Below are 22,456 nucleotides of genomic sequence, written 5' to 3' on the forward strand. Positions count from 1 at the left end.
GGGTAAATAAATAGGGTTTAGTTTTTAGTTCAGTATCCTGTGCAGCCAGATTCTTAAAAATTACATGAGAAATCAGCATGTTGAAACATCTAATAATGGAAGACTGAAAGCTAGGAGAATCCAGTGTTTGGTTCTCTCTCTGGCTGGTTATCTATCATATTCCTTGAGACTTGGTTTTTCTTCCGTCAAATGTGGAAGTTGTACCAAAACTTTTATTTATCCATTAAGCATTTGTTGGACATGAATGGTGATTACATTGGATGCTAGATATTCAGAGAAATAATAAGAATTTTAATACAGCTATACTTAATTGGGCAAAAACAATATGCCAGACACAATCCTAGCTTGATCATCCCATTCAATTTTCACAGCCAACCTAGTAGGTGGTGATTATCGCTTTGTTTTGCCTCTGTGGAGTTGGAGGCATGTTGCTTAAATTCCCATAATGAAACTTAGGCCCAGAAGATGTAAATAATTTGCCACGCAGCTGAGGTAGCTGAGGTCTGGATGATCCCAAAGCCCAGACCTTAGTCCCCACACTCCTCTCCAGGTGAGTAGGAGTTGTCCTTGCTCTCTATGAGGTCACTACTAATGATGATAAACAAATACGTGCAGTACAATGTGAAAGTAAATATTTAATGACAGCACTTAAAGGAGATTTAATCTTTTTGCCTCTGTTAGGGCAGGTCTGGGAAGGTGTCTCAGATGAGCCCTTTGCATTCTGTTGGAAGTATAGCTGATTGTTGCATTTCCCCCTCTCCTGCAGCCCCTATTTGCTTAGCATGTGCAGGTTGGATTTTTAGGACTCCTTGCCTCTCTCCCAGTAGAAACCCTGCTTGTTGAGCAAAACTAGATTGGAAGGGATCAAAACCTCTGCCATGTATTTTGCAACTTCCATTTACTCCTTGGGCTTCCTTGGCGTGTTTATACAGCCTTGAGCTCAAGTAAACTAGAGATTTAGGGTGTGCTCAGACAGGTGCTCTCCACCCGGTCCTATAAATAATCAAGGGGAAAAGTCACTTTAAGGATCCAGCTTGCATGTGGGTTTCTAAAGAAACTTGAAGAAGCCAGTTTGTTGAGACTGGGAGCCAAGCTTGTAAAGGCACAGGGAGCTAATGTGAAAGCCATTTCCTGGAAATATACAGTTTTTAATAAGTCTTGTCACTTTGGAAGTCTTCAGAAATGCTGACTTGGTAAAGTTTCTGACACTGGGATGGGGACGTGGGTAATCTCAAATGACTTTTTATTCCTGGGAATAATTGTTCTTTTTGAATGAGTTTTAAAAGTTACTGTATGTTGAGCTTTTATCGTGTGTAAGGAATAAGTGCTGTACGTCCATTGAACCCCACAAAAACCCTATGAGGTAGCTATTATTATCACTTCAGTTTTACAAATTAGGAAATGGAGCAAATCTAACCTCTCCAAGGCCACCTAGCTGGTTACAGCAGGATTTTGTTGTGTTTTCTTAATTCCCCTTTCACATTTCTATTTTTTTTAGCCCTAAAACCTTGAAGAAAAATTTGAACCAGTATTTATTTATTCATTAAAATTATATCGTGAGTCTGAGCCCAGAGAACCATCATTCATCAAGATGTTAGTTAATTATTGTTGAGACTCATGGCATGTTGTGCTGGAGCCTTTACAGGCCAGGGTTGTTACCATGGCATTTGATATGCGTGACAGGCACCCTGACTGTGAGAGCCTGAAAAACAATACAGTCAAGGAGGACTGGGGAGACGTTCATGTATTAATATTAGCATCACATTTATTCCATAAAGGCTAACTGCTTTGATTCATGTTTTAAATGTCCACATTTAAACTCATCATTCTCAAGATTGGTTTCCTCTATTTAAATTTTCATCTTAAAAAATTCATCCCTTCAATACTTGGTCATTCCTTCTGCAGCAAGCTTTACAGCTATGTTTATAACATTTTTTTTAAAAACAATTTCGGTCAAATTATATCAGCAAATGTAATTGTCTTGAAACATCTAGCCATATGGCAGAAAGACCTAGCATTAGTGGCTTCTCAAAAGTCGAGCAATTGGTATTTCAATAAAATTCTAGCATAATAGTAGAGTGTAAATTTTAGGATCACTGAGTTTTTATATAATCTAACCTAGTTTTCTATCTCATAGGTGAGGGAAACTAGACCTAAGGGGGCTAAATGACTTCACTAGGCAGAGAGCTAGTGTAGTTTGTACAGAGCTGCAATTCAACATTAACTTTGTGATAAGTTTTGATTTACAGTTTCTGTACTTAATGATTTTACTTAAAGCACCTCTTTTAATAAAAGAATATATCAGAATTGCATTTATAAAAATTCTATTTAGATATGGTATAAATGAACATTTCATTTGAAAAACATCTAAAACAGCCCTACAGTAGCATGTTTTAAAATGTCAAAACCTAGTCTTCATCTCAGAATGCAGCGCTGCAACTGTGATTTAAACCACAACAGTTGTTTTTCATTAAGTTATTCTTAAATTATTTTAACAAGTATTTCTCAGTCTCATTCCATAATATTGCTCTGTGCAAGTACTATAGGGATTTATGCAAAATCGCATAAGACAGTCCCTCGGAGGGTTTTGTAATTTTACAGAGGAGATAAGACACGTGGGAAACTTCAATTCAAGGTCCTTCTAGTGTCATACTAGAAGTTGATCCAGTTCATTTGGTTCTTAAAGTTGTCACAGACCCTTCGGAAGGTAACTGTTTTCTAAATGGACTTGACTTTTTTTTCATGAGAAGGCTTAGGAACAGTTTTAGGAAAGTGGGTGCATGGTTCTGAGCATGTGGAATATAAACATTTTTAAAGCACCTATTTCATCATGTCACTCCCCAGCTAAAAATCCTTTTAACAGCTCTTTATTTCTTGGCAAATATACATTTATTCATTTACTCATTCAAAAAATATTTACTAAGTGCCTACCATATGCATAAAATTTTAACTTCTCTTCCTGGCTTGAAATAACCTCTACAGTCTAGCTCCATTATTTCTATTCCATTTAGTTCAGTTTTGTTTCCAAGAGCTCCCATTGTGAAACTGACTTTGTATCATAATTATTTGACTTTGGGGTCTCTCTCTAGAATGTAAGCTTTTCCTAGACAATCAATGTCCTTATCTCTGAACACCCCCATTTCCAAGTATACGAGCCAGTGCTTCGTAAGTCCTTTTGGGGATTTTCTTGAGGCCAAGAGACCTAGAAAGTATGGTCCATGTGGGCAGAGATTTTGTGTGTTATGCTCATTGTATCCCCAGCATCTAGAACAGTGCCTAGTTCAAAGTATTTAATATTTAGTGCTAAGTACTATATGCCAGACCCTCTCTGTGAACGCTCTGAAATGCCCTCACCCAAGCTCTTTTTCTCTTTTCCTATTTAAATCTGACCTCAAAGTTGAACCGAAGTCTTGTCTCTTCAGAATTGCCATTCCCTCCCCCCACCCCACTTCCAACTCTGACAGCACCTTGGGCCTGTGCCAAACATACTGAGTTCATACCGAGTCTGTATTGCATCGTTCACTATTACTTCTTACTTTTTAATTTTAAATTTCTTCTCCCAACTAGAGAGCAAGCTTCTTTAAGAATATGGTGCTCTATTTTACATGGTTTCTGACTCCTTCAGAAAAGATATGATCGATCGACTGAGTTATTAATTAAACATCATCACTTAGGTCTGAAAGGTTAAGCATTTCGGGGTTTCCAATTCCCATTCTCAAAAACCTGAGCATTTGTGTGGGTTTGTGCACACACAGAACACTGCATATTGAAGGCTTATACACTTAAAGTGCCATTCCCCACCCTAAGAATAAATGCACAGCCATTAGATACCCCCCTTTTTTATTTCAAGGTGAAACAAAACAAAAAGCCTTAATGGAGATCTAGGCGGTGGGGAGTGGGAGAATTAGGAGTTAGGGGAGTGGAAATTTGGCACCATCTGCTAAGCGTTTGGGCAACTCAACTTTCCATTTCTGAGAGATTGCCATGTGCATTGTCATGAATATTACTTATAGTCAAATTACATTGGCTAAAGACTGAATCTTTCCAACATGTGGAACTGATTTACTTTCCTTTTTCCCTTTTACCCCCTTTGAAAGCCAAAACAACGACGACCAGAAAAAAAAAAATTCAATAACCCTTCCGAAGCTTTATTGCATTTGGGGAAGTGTTTCCGTCTTGTTTTGCTTCTCTTTGTTCTCTGGGTTCATATTTACCCACCGGCTCTCCTGGTTTTGAATCTACAACAGGAAATCAAGTGATCAAGACTAGAAACTTTGCTTGCTGAGGTTATTGCTTTAGATTTTTCCCTGCTAAACCAGACTGTGAGCTATTCCTTTTTGCCTGTAATTTCTTTTGAGGAATAGAGTAGACTAAAACAGGCAGCCCTTTGTAAAGGTGACACTTGTCACTGACTTGTGACTCTCCCACATGCTTTTTTACTATTCAGAGCTCATGTTGGTTTGAAGGGTGTTAAGTTAAATGCCATCAGACTAAGGAATTAATGATTTGATTCTTTTGTGAACTTGAAGTATCCACTCAGCTGTGTGTGTATATACTTAGAGCCAAAAGAGTACAGGGAAGGAAAAACAGGTTGAAGGGGGAAACATTTTTTATCTTAAAGAGACACAATATCCCTCCTTTTTTTTTTTTTTTTTTTTTTTGTTAGGTGTATTATGTGTAGCCAACCAAAATAATGATCTGGATGATTTAATGCCTAGATTAATGGATACACAAATGCTTACTTAAGCTTACTATGTACGATGTACTGTGCTAAGGAATTGTAGCACGGACTAGTTGTCAAAGAATTTACAACAAAGTTAGAACATAGCAATCCAAAAGAGTGGAAGGAAATTAAGAATAAACAGTAGTTGGTTTTTAATGAATAATCAGACAAAAGATTTTTTTTCTCTTTAATATTTTTACATTTTCTGCAGTGAACACAGCAAAGACAGTGTTTGCTGCAGGGGTTCAGAGAAAGGAGAGCTTAGCACTGGTGGGAGGTTGTTAAGAATGAAGTGGGACTGGAGTTGGTAAATATCTATACAGGTATTTTTACTCTCCCCATACCTTCGACTATCATAGAATAACTATCATTAAGAGAATGTTCTTAAAAGATTAACAATAATAGAATAGAAAAATATTAAAATAACTATCAAGGCTGTTGAATAACTTTCATAATGGTGTGTGAAATACACTTATAATATTTTTATTACTCTCTATGTAAACTCATCTTCACATTTATGGGGTTAAGTGAGTTAATATATGTAAAATACCCAGTGCCAGACAAATAGTCAGCACTATATAAGCAATACCTATCATCATTTTTTATATATAGCAAGCTTAAAAGAAAACAAGGAAGTCCTTAGGCCAGGACATGTGTACCCAGAGTACCATTTGCACAAGGTCGTCTATTGTCTTCTGATTAGTTTTGTTTTAAATTCCCAATCTAGGCCTCTTCCTCTGCCATGATTTTCAGTACCTAAGTATTTCCTTTTGTCATGAAACTGGAATAGCCCTGTTTCTTGCAAGTCACTGTGGTGTTCGAGATATAATTTTTATAGTGAGGATCATGCATGAGCCCTTGAACTTATGTTTTCCTCTGAGAGCTCTAAAGGTAGGGATCCAGTAAAATGCTCCTTTGTAGAGTTTAGTTGTAACTCTGAATGTATCCCCCTCCCTTTTTTTTTTAAGCGTGACAACTCAAAAACGTCGTTATCTGTTATAAAGGAAACGCATGCTCTATTTTGAGATGAGGGGTGGAGAGGAAAGAAAATATATTTTGGATTTGTTATTCACAGGCACACCATGTTACAATTTTGATCACTTTCTAGATCTTACATATTTTGTCTGTTAAGATAATGTTTACACAGAGGATGATATATGAACTTTGGAGTAAGGCAAATTTTGTATCCGGACATGACCACTTATTGATGGTCAACTTCGAGTAAATTAAACCTCTCAACCTCATAGTAACTATGATGAAATATTTTTGTGGATATTAAATGAGATAATGTGTTGTAAAGTGCCTGAATTCATTCTGGGCCCTTGGTAATAAACATGGTAACATTATGGTAATGTACCCCCCCATACATACACATAATTAAAACATTTGTTTTAACGTTTGCTACTTTAAAAATATTAACAATAACAAAAATATACTTTTAATAGCCGGACAATATAGTTTTGATTGAACGAAGAGTAATTTCATCAGCCTCCTATTGTTGGACCATTTAGGTTATTACCGAGTTTTCTTTTTCGTGGTAACCTTTTCAGTACTCTTGGTAAACTATTTTCTTGAGCCACCCATATCCAGAATGAGCAAGTTCAGAGATATTTCAGAAGCACAGATTTATAGCAGCAGATTTGTGATGAGCCTCCTTAAAGAATGTCATTTTTCTGGACATTCCATATGTTTCACAGTGTGAGGTTAAATAGTCTGATAAGAATCAGACAGTGTCTAATCTGGACAGGAGGGATCTCTTAAAACCTAGTAAAAGGATTATTCATAGGTTATGCTTAGGGCAGAATAAAGTCATGCATATGTTTTCTTTCTGAAACACTTAAATTAAGTTGCCTTTCATTCCCGGTCCAGGATTGTTGGAGTTTGTCTTAATGACAGCCAGCACTTTCTCTTTTAATGGTTAATACTGGTCAGCTTCTTGAGATAACTGTAGTGATCTATATTTTCCTCCCCTTTGGCCACAATTCCTAGATCATAGGAAGAGAGCCAGAGCAGAATTAAGCTATTAATGAACTGTCAGCCAAATTGGCTTGGGACAGAGACCTGTAAGTATCAAGAGAATAAGCTTTTGAATAAAATTCATTCCTGCATTTTCTTAGCAAAGATCAGAGAGGGAGACCAACAAAATCTCATTAGGCTTTATAGAGGTATTTATTTCTTCACAGTGGTATTGTGCTGTACCATTCATTTAAATATCTAGTTAAAATTTGGCAGAGCTGTTGGAAGAGTGAAGATGGGGCCAACTGCTTGGACTGACCATCTTATTAAAAACTCGTATAATTGTTCCTGTTTCAGCAAAGTGGAATTCTCTTGCCATCTGTTAAGCAGGCTCAATTAAATAGAATTTGGAGGGAAGGAGATGCTGGGTAGGGAGGGTGGTTCAGTGGAGTGAGGTGTGGGGACAGGAAAGGACTATGGTGCAGCCCTTAGGAGGTGAAGGGAAGCAGGCTACACACCACACAGGCACATGTGCACACATATGTGCACACGTATACAACAAGATGCCTTTTCTTGAAGTAGAGGTAAGGGGAACTGAATTTGACTGTGACATGACTTTTCAATTTCTAACTTCATTTGAGTTGAGCCTCCCTTTTTGGGGAGGAGGGGGGCAGGCAATGCTTGGGGAATAAAAGAGCCAAATATGCAAAGGGAAGATTTGATTAAATTGTGTTCGATAAATTTAGAGCATCCAGGTTGGATGAAACTCCAGTGAAAAGACACTTTTTTCTTGCTGAAATTGCTGGGAAGCTGAAGAACTAAGTAATGTTATCTACTTAGAATATGAGGGAGCAATTAATATGTAGCCTCAGGGAAAGCTCAGAAGACCTTATCTGTGAATTCCTATGTAACTCTGGTTGGTATGGTACAATTTCATCTGGATTACAGGTGGGTTATCCCTTTTTCTTTGAGTATTTATGATAGCCCAGTTAATAGATTTCTTGTCCTTTTTTTAAATGCATAAATAATTTTAAGAACATACAAAAACATTTGGCTATGATGTATCTTAAATAGATTGCCTAGAATGTATGTTTAAAGTAAATTTATTGAAGCATCGCATACCTACAGAAAAATGCACAATCATAAGTGTACAGCTTGAATTCTCACAGAAGTGAACACATCCCTGTAGTCAGCACCCAGATCAAGAAATAGAACATTTCAGCATCCGAAAAGCAGTCTTCATGCCCTATTCTGTTCACTTTCCCACAAAGGGTAACCAGTATCCTGACTTCTAACAGGACAGATTAGTTTTGCCTAGTGTTATATTTGATATAAATGAAATTGCACACTTTGCGTTCTAGGGTCTGGCTTTCACTCAGTATTATGTTTGTGAGAGTCATCTTGTTGATGCATCTTGCAATTCTGTGTTCATTCTCATCCTCGAATATGCCATTGTGTGAATACAGGACAAATTATCTGTCTATTCTATTGCTGATAATCATTTGGATGTTTTCCAGGTTGGGGCTGTTATTAGTAGTGCTGCTATAATAGTCTCATGCTTTTCTTTTGATAAACATGAACACGCTTTTGCTCAGTATACACCAAGGATGGGAACTGCTGGGTTATAGGATTATACATGTAATTAATTTTAGAAGATACTGCCAGTTTTCCAAAGTGTGTGTATTAATGAGAGAAAGGTCAGTTTGTCTTTAGATCAGAGTACTCAGTTCTCACGAGCATAAGGATAAAGGCATCTTGTTGTCTTCTTTGGATGGTGGAAATAAATTTAATAAAGAGGATTCGGTGAAATATTTCTAGTTAAAATAATGTTTTAAAACTCCACCCATTTTAATGACCCTTTCACTGTACAGTGAAACATATTTTTACTTTTAGTATTCGATAAGAGTAAGAAAGAATAATGAGTAAAGGTAGGTGATATCTTTGTCATCTCTTCAAGAGATTTGTACACTGAGGAGAATTCAGACTCCCTCTAGGTAGTGCTCAAATTAGGAGTTCAAATTTCTGGAATTCCTTTGGTCCTCCAGGGAACTGGGATAAGGGAAAGTGACAACTCGGTAACAGAATGCAGGATACCTACCCCACCCACCCATTCCCTAACCCTGTTACTGTGAGTAAATCACCCATGAGCATTGAACAATGTGACCTTTTGGGATTGCTCATCATTTTCATGTTTTAGGAAAACTTTTCCATTTCCATTTTTCAAGTCCTGTAGCAATCAAGAACTTCTTTACCCTGAGGTCATCAAAATGTCAGCTAGATATGTCACTTGAGATTCCTGGCTCAAATTAAAAACAAAACCCTTTATTCCTTTTCACAGTTTCACATAGCAATAGAAAGTAATAAATAAAACCTTTGTCTGGGATTCTTAATTACTCCTGACATTGGTCATATGTATAAGGTTATGCCAACACATTATATCTTGCTCAAAATTAAATGGATAAAAAAAAATTCTCATTTTTTTCTGCATGCAGACATTCGGATTCCTAGATTATCCTGTACAAAAATGTGAGGTGAATAAACTTAATAGCAGTGCCTGTTTATAACTCAAGACCTAAGTTCAGACCTCAGCATTTGAATTCTGACTTCTGAGCTGTAGTTTTTAATCTGTAAAATTGGTTTCAGATCCCTGCTTTGCCTACCACATAGGCTTGTTGTGGGGATCAAATGTGATCATTTGTGTGAAATTGTAAACTATAGAAGTTCTAAACCTAATAAGCCTTTGAGAGCTGGGCTTAGCAAGCCCTGTGTTTTAAGAAAGACGATTGCTATCCATTGACAGGGTGTAGTGGGAACTCACTGTGTACCTTGAGATCGTGCACACACATAAACCTGAACTTTTCACCTTGTATCAGACATGGCTGGCTGACCTGTTTAGTCATGAATTACTTACCTAGGTTCTACTGGCCTCTCACTAACAACACCCCACCTCCCGCCCTGCCCCCAGCGGGAAGGAGAGGGGCAAAAAATTCTTTGCTTTGGTGATAGCTCCATACTATGAGCAGGTCATCTTTCTGGGGGAGGAGTTAGAGGGTTGTATAAAATAGGTAGTCTACAGAATCATTACTACTCATATCTAAGACTTTCTTGCTTTTTAAATTTCCTTTTACCCACCCACATTTATTAAGTATAGGGAATATGGAAATGCCTACAAACTATAAAAGGATCTACATAGAAGTATTAGCAAATTATTATTAACAATTGTTAAGATAATAAGTAAAACAGGGACCAAAACAACCTTGAGAGCACTTCCCAGCATATATTCCTTATTGTTAATGAGGAACTCACCTTTTTTAAACACTGGAATATCACTTAGAAATGAAATAAGAAATTGACCACACTCATCAATATTTGGAGACACTACATGAATTGTGAATAATGTTAATTTTTAATAAAAGCATTTTTTTGGTACTGAGAAGGTTTTGAAAATCAAATTGTCTAAAAGTTTACAGTATGATCTGGGAGTATGGGTGGCAGTGACATTGACCCATGCTCTAAAAGCATTATAACAGTGATCTAAGGTGTTCACCAGAACACTGGAAACTTAGAGTTGCAGGAGTGGAGGTCTACAGGTTCATAATCCCTTTCCCAAAATAAGATGTTTCAGCATTCAGAATCCTAATGCCCCTTGATGATAAAATACCCTCTGTGAGATCTAGAGCAGAATCCTGTAATCAGATAGCTTATTACATCTGCATCAGAATGAATGAGTACTCACATTAAGTGGTTTAATAAAGACTATAAAATCAGTTTAAGTTAGGTTTACTGCCAGATAAGTTCAGGTCATGTCATGTTTTGCTAAATATGTGTTATTTGAAACTTTCAATTTTCAGAGCCTTTTGAATTTTGGAATTAGGGATTCTTGATCTGCGTTATGTTTGGGTGTTAACTCCTAACAGGAGTGTTTTTTATATGTGTCAAGCTAACCAGGTAGCAAATTCTCATGAGACTAAACAGAGTTAGGAACACTGTACCTGGAGTTACACTGCCTGGGTTCAAATTCTAGCCTTGCCAAGTGATTTTGAGTAACTTATTTAACTTCTCAGCATCTTAATTTTTCATCTTTGGACTGCAGTAATTTTCTCCTAAAGATTAAATAAAGTTTGCATATGCAGTACAATGTGAACATTGTACTAAGCACTCAAAAAATATTCATCAGTTTCCTCATTTGTTTAATGGAGATAATAATACTGCCTGTCACAAAGGTGTTTTATGAGACTTAAATAAGTAAATAGATATAATGTACTTAGAACAGTGTCTATCCCTTAGTAAGCATTCAGTAAATAGTAGCCAATGTCATTATCATTATCACCATTACAAAAAAATCTGTACCTTTCCCATCAGCAGAGTCATTTTTAGGAAAGAAAAAAATATCTGTTGAATGAATGAGTGGCACATTAGAAAATTATAATAATTCATAATTAGCATTTTGTAGACTGTGATCCCATCCCATCTCAATTCTTCCCGTTTGTTTCTTCCATGCTCCCCACCCCCGCCCCCATCCCAGCACCTTGATCTTCATTTGCACTGCACTCAATGAACTTGGCACTTGTCTTCCGCATTACAACCATGCAGGTGTGTTAGGCTGTCTCAGATGCTGACAAACTTTGGCAGTAGGATAGAAAGGAAAAAGGGAAATTTTGGCTGATGTCTCCATATCTGACTCCTGATTCATCTGGAGAGTTCCAGAGGTAAAAGTTTCAGGATAAATGATGAAGTTGATGCTGTGTGTGTGTCTAACAGAAACATATCTTGGATTCCAGTTTTCTTGTCATATTATATGTTAATCTCTTGTGATTGCTTAATAATGACAGGGCTTGATAAAGTCCGAAATCTGCAGAGATGTTTTAAATGCAGGCCATGTATGGAGGAGTGGGTACTAGCTAGGCAGAGACCGGTGGAAGAATGTGTGCCTGTGTGTCACAGTTTGGACTGATGTCTTGGCACGGCTGTCATATTTCCTGGCATGTAAGAACTTGATCTCTTAAGGCCACACGTATTTGGCAAGTCCTGTTATGTTATTCTCTCGAAGGGGTGCTTGGGTAATGAAGGTGATGGATAATATTGGGTAGGTATTGGTTGGACACGGGGACAGGAGAGAATATGGAAAGAATCCTTTTTAAAGAGTTTCGTTACGTTGGATTTTAGTGTCTGTAAACAATTACAGCATTCAAGGAGTTCAAGATTTAAATGAGAAACACAACTTTGTCAAATTATACCAGTCGGATAAAATGGCATGGGCTCCGGAAATCTATAATTAAGGGTATTTTTGAAAATGAAAAATATACTGTAACATCTGGTTTATTTCACTACAGAAGTGTTTGGGTATTGCTTATGCAAGCGTGATTGACTTTGACTGATATTTGGATTTTTCTGTGTAAAATAGCTATTTTAATTAAATTTTTTTTCTGCTTGATTCTATTTATGTTGTAAACAAATTATTCACACACACAGAAAACAACTGTCTTCTGTAGAAAACCTAATGTGTTCATTTTCTTTCTGTTGCAGCGGATATTCAGCTCCTTTGTTTACACTGAGAAAATCTCAAATGGAGAAAGTGAAGTACAGCAGGTAAGAGGTTATTTGGTACTTGACATTCTCTGTCTCTGTCTCACTTTTGGAAGTGGCTTCATTACTCTTTCCGAGCAATCTCCATGTGAAGTTTCCTGTTCTTATGATTCCATATGTATCTTAAGCGTAATGGTGACAACCTCACACTTAAGTTCTTACAGACAGTTGAAATAATAGTTATATGGGCAGTTTTCTGTTGTATGTGTAATACTGTGGAAATATTAAATTCCTTTTTGTTTTGGAAATTCCCAACGTACTCAAATTTTAAAATGTTAGAAATTATTTCATCTGATATAGGAAAAAGTGCCTGGGTTTTGCAGTCAGACAAGCCACAGGTCAAATTCTGATATTCCTACTAACTCTGTGACCCCCGGTAATTGAGCCTTTTTGAGCTGCAGGTCTTCCGTGTCAAAGGGAATATGATAGCTGCCTTATGAGATTGTGAGAATTAAATGAAGTAATGTCAAATTAACTGAGCATAAATGAAATTCTTACGTGGAAGGTTCTAGTATAAAAGCTGCTCAGTGGATACTGGCTCCTTTTGTCCTTTCATTTTTCTTTGCTCCTCTTGGATTCTTCCTTTGCTTCTTTCCTCCCATCTTCCCTCAATGTTCTGTGGGGTCAAAAAGTTCTGAAGCCAAATTCTATTCACTTTATTTATAGCTGGCTTCACATGGACTGCTTCCTAAAGTACAACATAGTGTTGGTGAACTTGGTCATAAATAATTGATCCGCGCTTGAAAAGAAGGGTGGTAAAGAAGATTCTGGGTTTTAATTTCAGCTAATCCACCAACTTCATTACTCTATGTGACCATCACCTAGTAATTTGAAGCTAGGTTGGAAACTTAAGTGATAAACAGGACCAAGCTAAAAACCAGACTGTAGCAGATTACTTCCACAGAATAAAAAGATAGCTATCGTAAAACACATAATAATTTAAATTCTTTGAAATGCTGCCTTTATTTTATTCATGGAAAATGACTTGACTTGATCTGAACTTCAGAAGTGCCTTATAAAGGAAAAAGCTTTGCAAGTGTCAGTGGAGTAAAGTTATATATAGGTTAGTTAGAAGAAATGACTGAGGTTTAGTCTTGATGTTCGGCATTTCCTGTTTATAGACATTAAAAATTTTTTACCGGTTTCTGCAGGTTAAATTTAGAAGATGTAAACAGATATGTACTCTTTTTCTTAGCTTTAGATGTTTTTAAAAACTAAGACCTGAAATTATAATACTTATGAAGTGGTTTGCTATATCAAGTCTTACCTTCATAATTCCTGTCTTGTTTTTATTTCAGCAAACTGGAAAGTGCTCGAGGATCATGAAATGTAAAAGGGTTTTAGCGGGGGAGGATTTCTACACAAAGTATGTTCGAGGAAAGGTTTTGGGAGACCAGTGGCCACTTGATAACGTTTGATAGAAACTGACCCAGGGATATCAGTTTTGCTGTGTATTCCCTTAAGTAACAGATACAGGTTCTTCCTTCAGCTGTTTTCACACATAGAGGTTGTTTTTGTTTTCTTGGATGGATGTTGTTGCTTTATTTAACTGTGAACAAGTTTGGAAGGGATCAATAGCAATTTTTAAAAATTATAGCCGCTGATTGAGCACCTATGGAAAACTGGTGCTAGGCAGTTTCAGTATATTATCACATTGATTTTTCTAAATAACCTTGAAGGAAAGATATTACTTATTACCGATTAAGAAACTGAAGATCCCAAGGATAAGTTACCTGCAGTCTCATGACTATTATGTAAGCTAATTTTCAAAATAAGTTTGGCACAAAGTTATCTTATCTATATTATTTTTATTTTAACAGTTTACTTTAAAAATTTGTGTTTTCATTCAAAATAGGGGTCTCTGCTAAACTCTGTCTATATCTGAATAATTCAGGTGAAGGAGAATTACCACATAGTTCTGTGTCTCCTCTCTCTGATCATCAAGTTCTTCCTTATATTGACCCAGAATGTACTTTTAACTCCGCTCCCATCTCTCTGGTCTACCTCCTGGAAGAACCCTGAACAAATAGATCTTATGCCTCTTTTTAACTTAGTATTGGGAGATAAACTATCATGTCATTATTATCATTTAGCCTAAATTTAAAAATACACAGGTCCTAAATGCTTTCTTCTTCTTTGACATGATTTTCATTCTTCTTCAGTCCTCCGGTCACTCTAACAATGACAATGATAAAAGCTCATATTTGCATATGTACTGAATACTTTGCTATTACTTCACTATCATGATACTACTGTGGGTTGACTTGAACAGGAGTTACCCCATTTTATAGTGAAGAAACTGAGACCCCTGATATTTTTTTGACTTGATTAATAACTGCCCAGGATCTCTGAACCCTGATATCCTGGACAGTACCCAGGATGAAATCTTTAGGAAATGTTTACCTCTTACATTTTCTATTGTATAAAACTCTTCCCATCACAGTCATTCACACTTTCACATGTAATATCTCCTTTGAACTTCAGAGAGCCACTCCATAAGATGGGCAGAACTATTTAATTCAGATGGAGAACTCCTCTCCAGAGCAGAATTGCTGAGTACCACCAGAGTGTTCAGTGTGACTGGATGATGCCAAACTGTTCCCACAGTGATTGTCATAGGTAACCTTTCTACAGATAGTACATTAGAAATTTGCTGGTCTGTACCCTCTTCCATATTGCTGTTAACTGATATTTTAATCTTTTGTCAGTCTAGGGTATCTGAAATGGTATCTAATGAGCTTCATTTGCTTTACTCTGACTATTAATGAGGTTGAAATGACTTTTTACATGTTTATGATACATTTTTGTGGTTTCTCGTTCTGTAAAATGTCTACTAATGTCCTTTGTCTATTTTTTAAATTGGGTTGCCTGTTTATGTTAGAAGTTTAAAAGCTCTATACATGTTCTAAATCAGTGCTATCCAAACGAACTTTCTGTGATGATGGAGATGTTCCCTACCCATGCTAATTAAGCAGCCAGTAGCCACATGTGGCTACGGAACACCTGAAATGTGCCTAGATCTACTGAGTAATAAAATTTTAAATTTTATTTAATTTCAGTTTTAATTAAAATAGCTGCATGTGACCAGTGTTACCATATTAGATTCTCTTGCACATTTACGTTTTAGAAATATATTCTCCCAATTTGTGGCTTTTTACTTTATGCTGTCTTTTAAAGGATTAAAGTTTTAATTTTAATGATCAGTTTTTTAAATTATTCTTTTCCTTTTTGGTTTCTGCTTTTTATGTTTTGTTGAAAAATTATTTTCTACCCCAAAGATATAAAGTTCTTCTCCTATATTGTCTTCTAAAGCTTTCGCTTTTCTTATTTAAGACTTTTTTCCAGCTGAAATTGATTTCGGTGTTGGGTGTGAAGTAGGTACCTAATTTATTTTTTCTCCCTGTAAGTATCACCATTCTAGCACTATCTGTTGGACAGTTTTCTTTTTTCCCTAATGTGTTCTCTGTGTGTTTTCGGTCATTAGTCAAGTTTCCTGTGTATACGAGTTTGATTTGGTTCTGCTGGTGAATTTAAATATCATAGCGCCAGTATCACATAGAGTGACACCATCCTCCCATTTTTCTTCAGAGCATCTGTGGTGTTTTGCTCTTACATATGAATTTTAGAATTGGCTTGTCTAATTCTGAATGAAAATATCACTGGGATTTTAATTGGCATTTCAACAAATCTATAGATTAATTTGGGGAGAATATCTTTGCTAACATGGTATAATCTCCATTGACTTAGGAATTCTACAATGTCTTTTAGCATAGTTTTGTAATACGTTCACAAAAGACTTGAATATCCAAGCATGTGGGATTTATTTCTAGATATATTTGTTTATATTATAAATAATATCTTTAAAAATTATATTTTTCTAACTGTTGCAATTTGAGTTTTATAGGTTTTATATCTAATTACCTTCTTAAACTATCATATTAGTCCTAATTATTTACCTATAGATTCCTTTGGGTTTCCTGTATACATAATCATATATGCAAATAAGACAGTTTTGATTCTCTCTTTCTATTTCTTAACCTTTTATTTCTTTTCTGTGACTTGCTATACTGGCCTCCAGAAAAGTATTACATAGGTATGGTAACAGTGGCCACCCATGATGTGTATTATGTTTATTGTTTAGTTTTAGGTATATTCTGATTTTGCTTATCATTTCTTCTTTTATCTGTTATTTAGAAGTATGTTTTAAAATTTCCAAATATCTGTAGAATCTTTCTAGTTACCTAACTATCCTCCCTGTGTCCTCCTTCATTATACTGAGCTCTTTGGGTTACAGTTTTATGCAGTGTCTCCTATGAGATTCCTCATCCTGGCCAAGCCCTGAAGTTTATCCTTTATGCCTGGTGCCCTGTACTATCATCAGAGTGGAAGCTCAAGATCTCCAGATTATTCCCACATTCTCAGGGTGAGAGTAGGGTTTGGCACTGCTTATTTTTCATATTTCTGGCTCTCATCTTGTATAGCAACTCCGTCTCCTAAACAGTGGTTTTGGTTTTTATTCTGGACACTAGCCTCTTAACAATTGGAAGAACAGTTACACCTGCTTGTAATATTTGTTTGATAAGCCAAAAACAAACTAGTTATTTAAAGTAGATTATTGTCCTATGTGCTCTTAATTTTAGCTCACAATCTTTAGTCGAAAAAGAACCACTTCTTTTGCATGGTTTTGTATGTTTTGTAGTATCTGGAATCCTGACTTGAGTTTTCTCCTTTGGGGTAATGAAAACTAGAGCCCCATGTGTTCTTGCCCTCCTCCTTACTAATCAGATTTTATTGAGAGTTGGATCTGACTTGTGCATACTATATAACTTGGCATTAAATCTAACATGTTGTTAATATCTTTTGGTTAGGCGAGCAAAGTAATTAAAACTAATAAAAAACATTTTGTGATTCTTGACTCTTACCACAAAACTCTCCATGGTATAGACTTTTCTTTGCTTTTTCTCATTTCTTTTAAATTAACCTTCAGTGTGTGGTTCTAAATTGCCTAACAATGTGTTTTAAATCTTTAATTAGTTCAGTATATGTAGTTTTGCTGCCAGGAAACTATGGCAACAGCCTCAGGAAAATAAAAATCCCATGAACACGTTCTTGTATGGAACACCTCCCATATACTCCGTTTTTGAATACTTTAAGAAATTAAGTTGTGTGAGCATATTAGGGCATTATATACAATTGAACCTGAATCAAGAAAAATAAATTTTTGATCAAGAGCCTCAGAAGATAGCAAAACATAGTCCATAAAACACAAAGCAGTGGAAAGAAAACAAAAGGAGAAAGAGCCTCTTGGGGCACTTGATGGGATCCCTAAAGGAATCAGTCACCTTGGACATATTGTTTCAAGAGCATTTAACTTTTTCTTAAACGCTCTAGTAATTTTTATTCAAAGGAATGGCAAGCATGTTTTCATAATTAATGCAGTATTTCATAAACTATTGACTGTTGGCAGCAGCTAATTTTAGAAGACATCAGAATTCTTTTGAAATGGGAGAGCTGGTAACAGAACTGCTTACATACGAGATGTACCTGACATGGAGCCAAGGGCGTTCCTTCTAGCAATTCTCCACCTTATGTGGTATCAGTTTGTATCTCCTCAGGACCATATCCATCAGCACGTAAACATGCTGTTCTATTTTAAACACACAAATAAAAACTCCTTGGCCCCATTTTCTTTTCCAACTACTACCTTGTGTTTTCTTTCCCTTTGAAAGAGACCATCACAAGAGTTGTCTATATACTCATTAGATCCAGTTCTCCCATTCTCTCTAAAACCTCCAGCCTCACCAGTCCCACAGAGCTGCTCTCTTCAAGGTCACCAGTGATGTCCACTTTGCTAAATCCAGGGTCCTTACTGTATTTGGTTAACATTAGTATTGAATAGTTAATCCCTTCTATCTTTGATAAACTTTCCTGACTTGGGCCGGAAGGACCCCACACTTGCCTCCTTGCTGTTTCTTGGCACATTCCTGCTGTAGGGTTTTTGCACTGGCTCTGTTCCAACATATATCTCCTTGGGCCCTGGTCACCAACGAGGCTTTCCTCACATATCACCTTCTGAAAGAGGTGACCACCATATTTAAAACTGCAGCCCACCCTGTCCCCTAAACTCCTGATTTTCCTTTACCTTGTTCTACTTTCTTTTTCTTTCATCCCTTATCACTTTTTGATTTTAGTGTATTGGCTTTATAAAATTAGTTTATAATTAGGCTCTATAAAATTAGGAGTGGAAATATTCCCCACTCCTTCATTTTCTGAAGGAGTATAAGAATGGTGTTATTTCTTCCTTGGGTGTTTTGTAGAATTCACCAGAGCACCGTCTTGACCTGGAGTTTTCCTGGGGGCAGATTTTTTTTTTTTCATTTTCTTTTTTTCTTTTTTCAGTTTTTCTGTTTCATTTTATGGCAATTTTGGTAAGTTGATCTTTTTGAGAAATTTGTCCTTTTCATCTAAGTTGTCAAATTTGTTACCATAATAAAGGTATTTATAAAAATTTTATCTTTTTAATATCTGTAGGCCAGAATAAAAACAATAGAGAAAAATCAATGAAATGAATTGCTGGTGCTTTCCAAAAAATATCAATGAAATGGATAAACTAGACCGATAGAGAATGACGGAGAGTGAGTGAATAGGAGAGCAAATCGGTGATAACAAAAATTTTAAAACTCAACTTGACTTCATTGGTTTTCTCTTGTTTTTTATTTTACTGATTTATGTTCTCTATGATTTCCTTTTTGTATTTTAGGTTAATTTTGCTCTTTTTTAATTGGAATTTTAGAGCATCAATTTTTTAACTTTTTTTGGAACTACAAGAGTTAAAAGCTATAAACTTTTCTGTAAACTCTGCTTTAGTTACACCTCACAAAATTTGATATCATATTTTCATTATCATTTAGTTTTTAAATATTTTCTAATTTCTCTTGTGATTTTTTCCTTTGACCTGTGGATTACTTTGAAGTGTGTTGTCCAGTTTCCAAAACATTTGGGGTTTTCTTAAATATCTTATTGTTATTGATTTCTAATTTAATTTCATCATGGTCAGAGACCCATACTCTGTATGATTTAAATCTTTCTTAATTTATTAAAACTTGGGTTTTATGACCCAGCATATGATCTGTCTTGGTGACTATACCATGTGAACTTTGAAAAGAACCTGTATTCTGCAATTTTTATTTGTTCTGTTTTTTATATATCCTTTAAGCTAATTTATGCTGATGAATAGTTCACATCATTTATTTTGGGTCTGATTTTTATTTTGTCTATTTCTATCATTTGCTGAGAAGAGTGTTAATAGCTTTAACTATAATATTAGACTTGTATACTTTTCCCTTTAGTTTTGTCTGTTTTTATCTCATGTAATTTGAGGCTTAATTATTGGGCATGTACATATTTAAGATTGTTAGATCTTACTGATGAGTTATTTGTGATGTTATAAAATGCCATTCTTTATCTCTGATGATAATGCTCTTGAAATCTGTTTTACCTGATATTAATATAGTCACTCCAGCCTTTTTATGCATACTATTTGCATGGTGTGTCTTTTCATAAGCATTTATTTTCAATGTCTTTGTTGCTAAAAATGTGTCTCCTATAGATAGAATATAGTTAAGACTTTCTTTCTTGAGCTATTCTGACAATTTCTGCCTTTTAATTGGGAGTGCTTAGCCAATTAATATTTAGTTTGATTGTTGGAGTTGGGTCAACCATTTTGTTTTCCATATTCTCTTCTGTTTTTAGTTTCTTAGTTCCTCCTTCCCTACTTTCTTTTGGATTTTTGAATATTTTTTAAAATTTTATTTTAATATATTTTGTTTTTCAACTATATTTCTTCACATATTAAGTATGTAATCTAGAAATTATAATGCACACGCTTAACTTATTGCAGTCTACTTAGAGTTAATATTTTATCACTTTTGTAGAATATGGAACCCTCACAACCCCATCACTATTCTTTATGCTAGAGTTATTATATCTGTTACATCTACAAATATTACAAACTGCATGAGTCCCATTGCTTTTGTTTTAAATTGTCGTATGAAATTACTAAATTAAATTAATTAAAAGAAAAATGAATCCTGTATATTTACCAGTTCCAGTGCTCTTCATTTCTTTCTGAAGATAATAAACTGATACTGAGCGTGAAGAATTCTTTTAATATTTACTCATAGTACAGATTTCCTACTGACAGATTTTTTGTTTTTCATGAAATTTTACTCAGAAAATGTCTCTTTTGTCTTCTCTTTCTTTAAAAAAAATTTTTTTAATCCCTTAATTTTTTCCCCCACTCACTTAACCCCTCTCCCATCTGGCAACCATCAATTTGTTCTGTCTATGACTTTGTTTCTGTTTTGTTTGTTCATTTATTTGTCTTTTGGATTCCACGTGTAAGTCAAATCATATGGTATTTTTCTTTCTCTGTCTGACTTATTTCATTATTCTTTTAAAGGATGTTTTTGCTTGATATTGAATTCTGAATTGACAGGGTTTTGTTTGTTTGTTTTAATCTTTTAGCACTTTAATGGTGTTCCACTATACTGGACTTTATAGTTTTTGATGAGAAGTCAGTTAAACTTGTTGTTACTTTGTACAGCCTGTCATCACCCCATCACCCCATCAACCCAACCCCATCACTTGGCTGCTTTCAAGATTTTTCTCTATATCTTTGGTTTTCGGCCATTTGACTATGACTGCCTAGAAATAGAAATCTTCATATTTATCCTGCTTGATGTTGAGCTTTCTGAATCTGTAAATTATGTCTTTCATCAAATTTGGAGACTTTTTGACCATTGATCCTTCAAATATTTTTCCTACCTCATTCTGTGGTCTCCTTCTGAGACTCCAATTATATGTATGATATAGCTTTTGATTTTTTTTCTACAACTTCGTGAGCTGATGCCTTCTCCTTTTCTCTTATTCTTTTAATTTTTTCCTCTTCTGACCTTCAGATTAGGTAATTTTTATTGATCTGTCTTTAACTCTACTCCTATTATCTCCTTTATGCTGTTGACCTTTCCAGGTATATTTAAAATTTTTCCGATATTATATTTTTAAGCTGTAGGATTTCCTTTTGTTTCTTTTTAAGAGTCTATTTTTCTCTACTGAGATTTTTTTTTCTTTCATTCATTGCAGGTGTATTTTCCTTTATATCCTTGAGCATAGTTATAACAGCTGATTTAGAATTCTGTTCACTAATTCTAACATCTGCAAATGTTTAAAGATGATCTCAGTTGATTATCTTTTCTCTTGAGAATTGCTCACACTTTTTTTTCTTTATATGTCAAAAAAATGGAGATTTTGAAAACCTCTGGATTCCATTATATTCCTGTGAGTAGTGTTGATTATTTTGTTAGTTTGTCTTAGAAGACAATTAACTTGATTAGATCAAACTGCTAATTTGTACCTGCATCAATAAGTCAAATCTCAGTTCATTTGTTTATTTAGATGTAGTTTACCCCACACTTGCATAAGTCAGGGATCTAAGGATTTTAAGAAATTGGTACTTCTTATGTGCTAATACTCCAAATTATTTTTTTATCTGAATACAAACTCAAGGCCCCCAATCATGAGGAATTCGGACCAGTTCAAAGCAATGAATTAGGATCCATCTGAAAAGCAAGATACAGATCTTGTACAAAATTGTATCCTTTTATTCATAGGAGAAGAAAGATACTCTGCAGCAGAACAATTTACTTGTGGCCTCCAAACATCAAATAGCTCTTTCTTCAAAGAGGTTATAAATAGAGAAGCAATCTTTGAAAGGTGGTACTTTATGTGCTAAAATGTAAAGAATCAATCCTAACTATCATCATGTTTTAGAATTTTAAAGCTAGGAGGGATCTTAGAGACCATGGGTACAATGCCAGAAAGGTTAAACTTTCCAACATTCCTTTTTTGGACAACTCCTCTAGTTTGAGATAGAGAATTAAAGAGCTTCATCTTTTGATTTAAAAATCTTGAGTTCCAGGCGAGATTCTGTCATTTACTATTTGTTGACTTTTGGCATGATATTTAATGTAGTGTCTACATCAATTTTATCTATAAAATGTGAAATCGTCTATTTTGCAAGATTGTTTAAAAGATTACGTGATTGGCTCAGGGCAGACTTTCAGCATTTTGTGTTCTGCTTTCAGAATACAAAGGGGAATAGAGTATAACTGTAAGGGTACACTAGTAAGA

The 22,456-nt window shown here is 35.3% G+C and overlaps 1 protein-coding gene across 1 annotated transcript in view; it reads left to right on the forward strand.

Moving 5' to 3' along the window:
* The window catches only part of CACHD1 (cache domain containing 1), a 198,476-nt gene that overhangs the window by 64,279 nt on the left and 111,741 nt on the right, over positions 1-22,456 (forward strand). Inside the window, exon 2 of the mRNA XM_039838488.1 lies at positions 12,206-12,268. Within this exon, the coding sequence (XP_039694422.1) occupies positions 12,206-12,268 (63 nt within the window). The remainder of the gene's footprint in view (positions 1-12,205; positions 12,269-22,456) is intronic.

The sequence above is a fragment of the Pteropus medius genome, unplaced genomic scaffold, assembly GCF_902729225.1.
Source record: "Pteropus medius unplaced genomic scaffold, Ma_sr-lr_union100, whole genome shotgun sequence".
NCBI lineage: Eukaryota > Metazoa > Chordata > Mammalia > Chiroptera > Pteropodidae > Pteropus > Pteropus medius.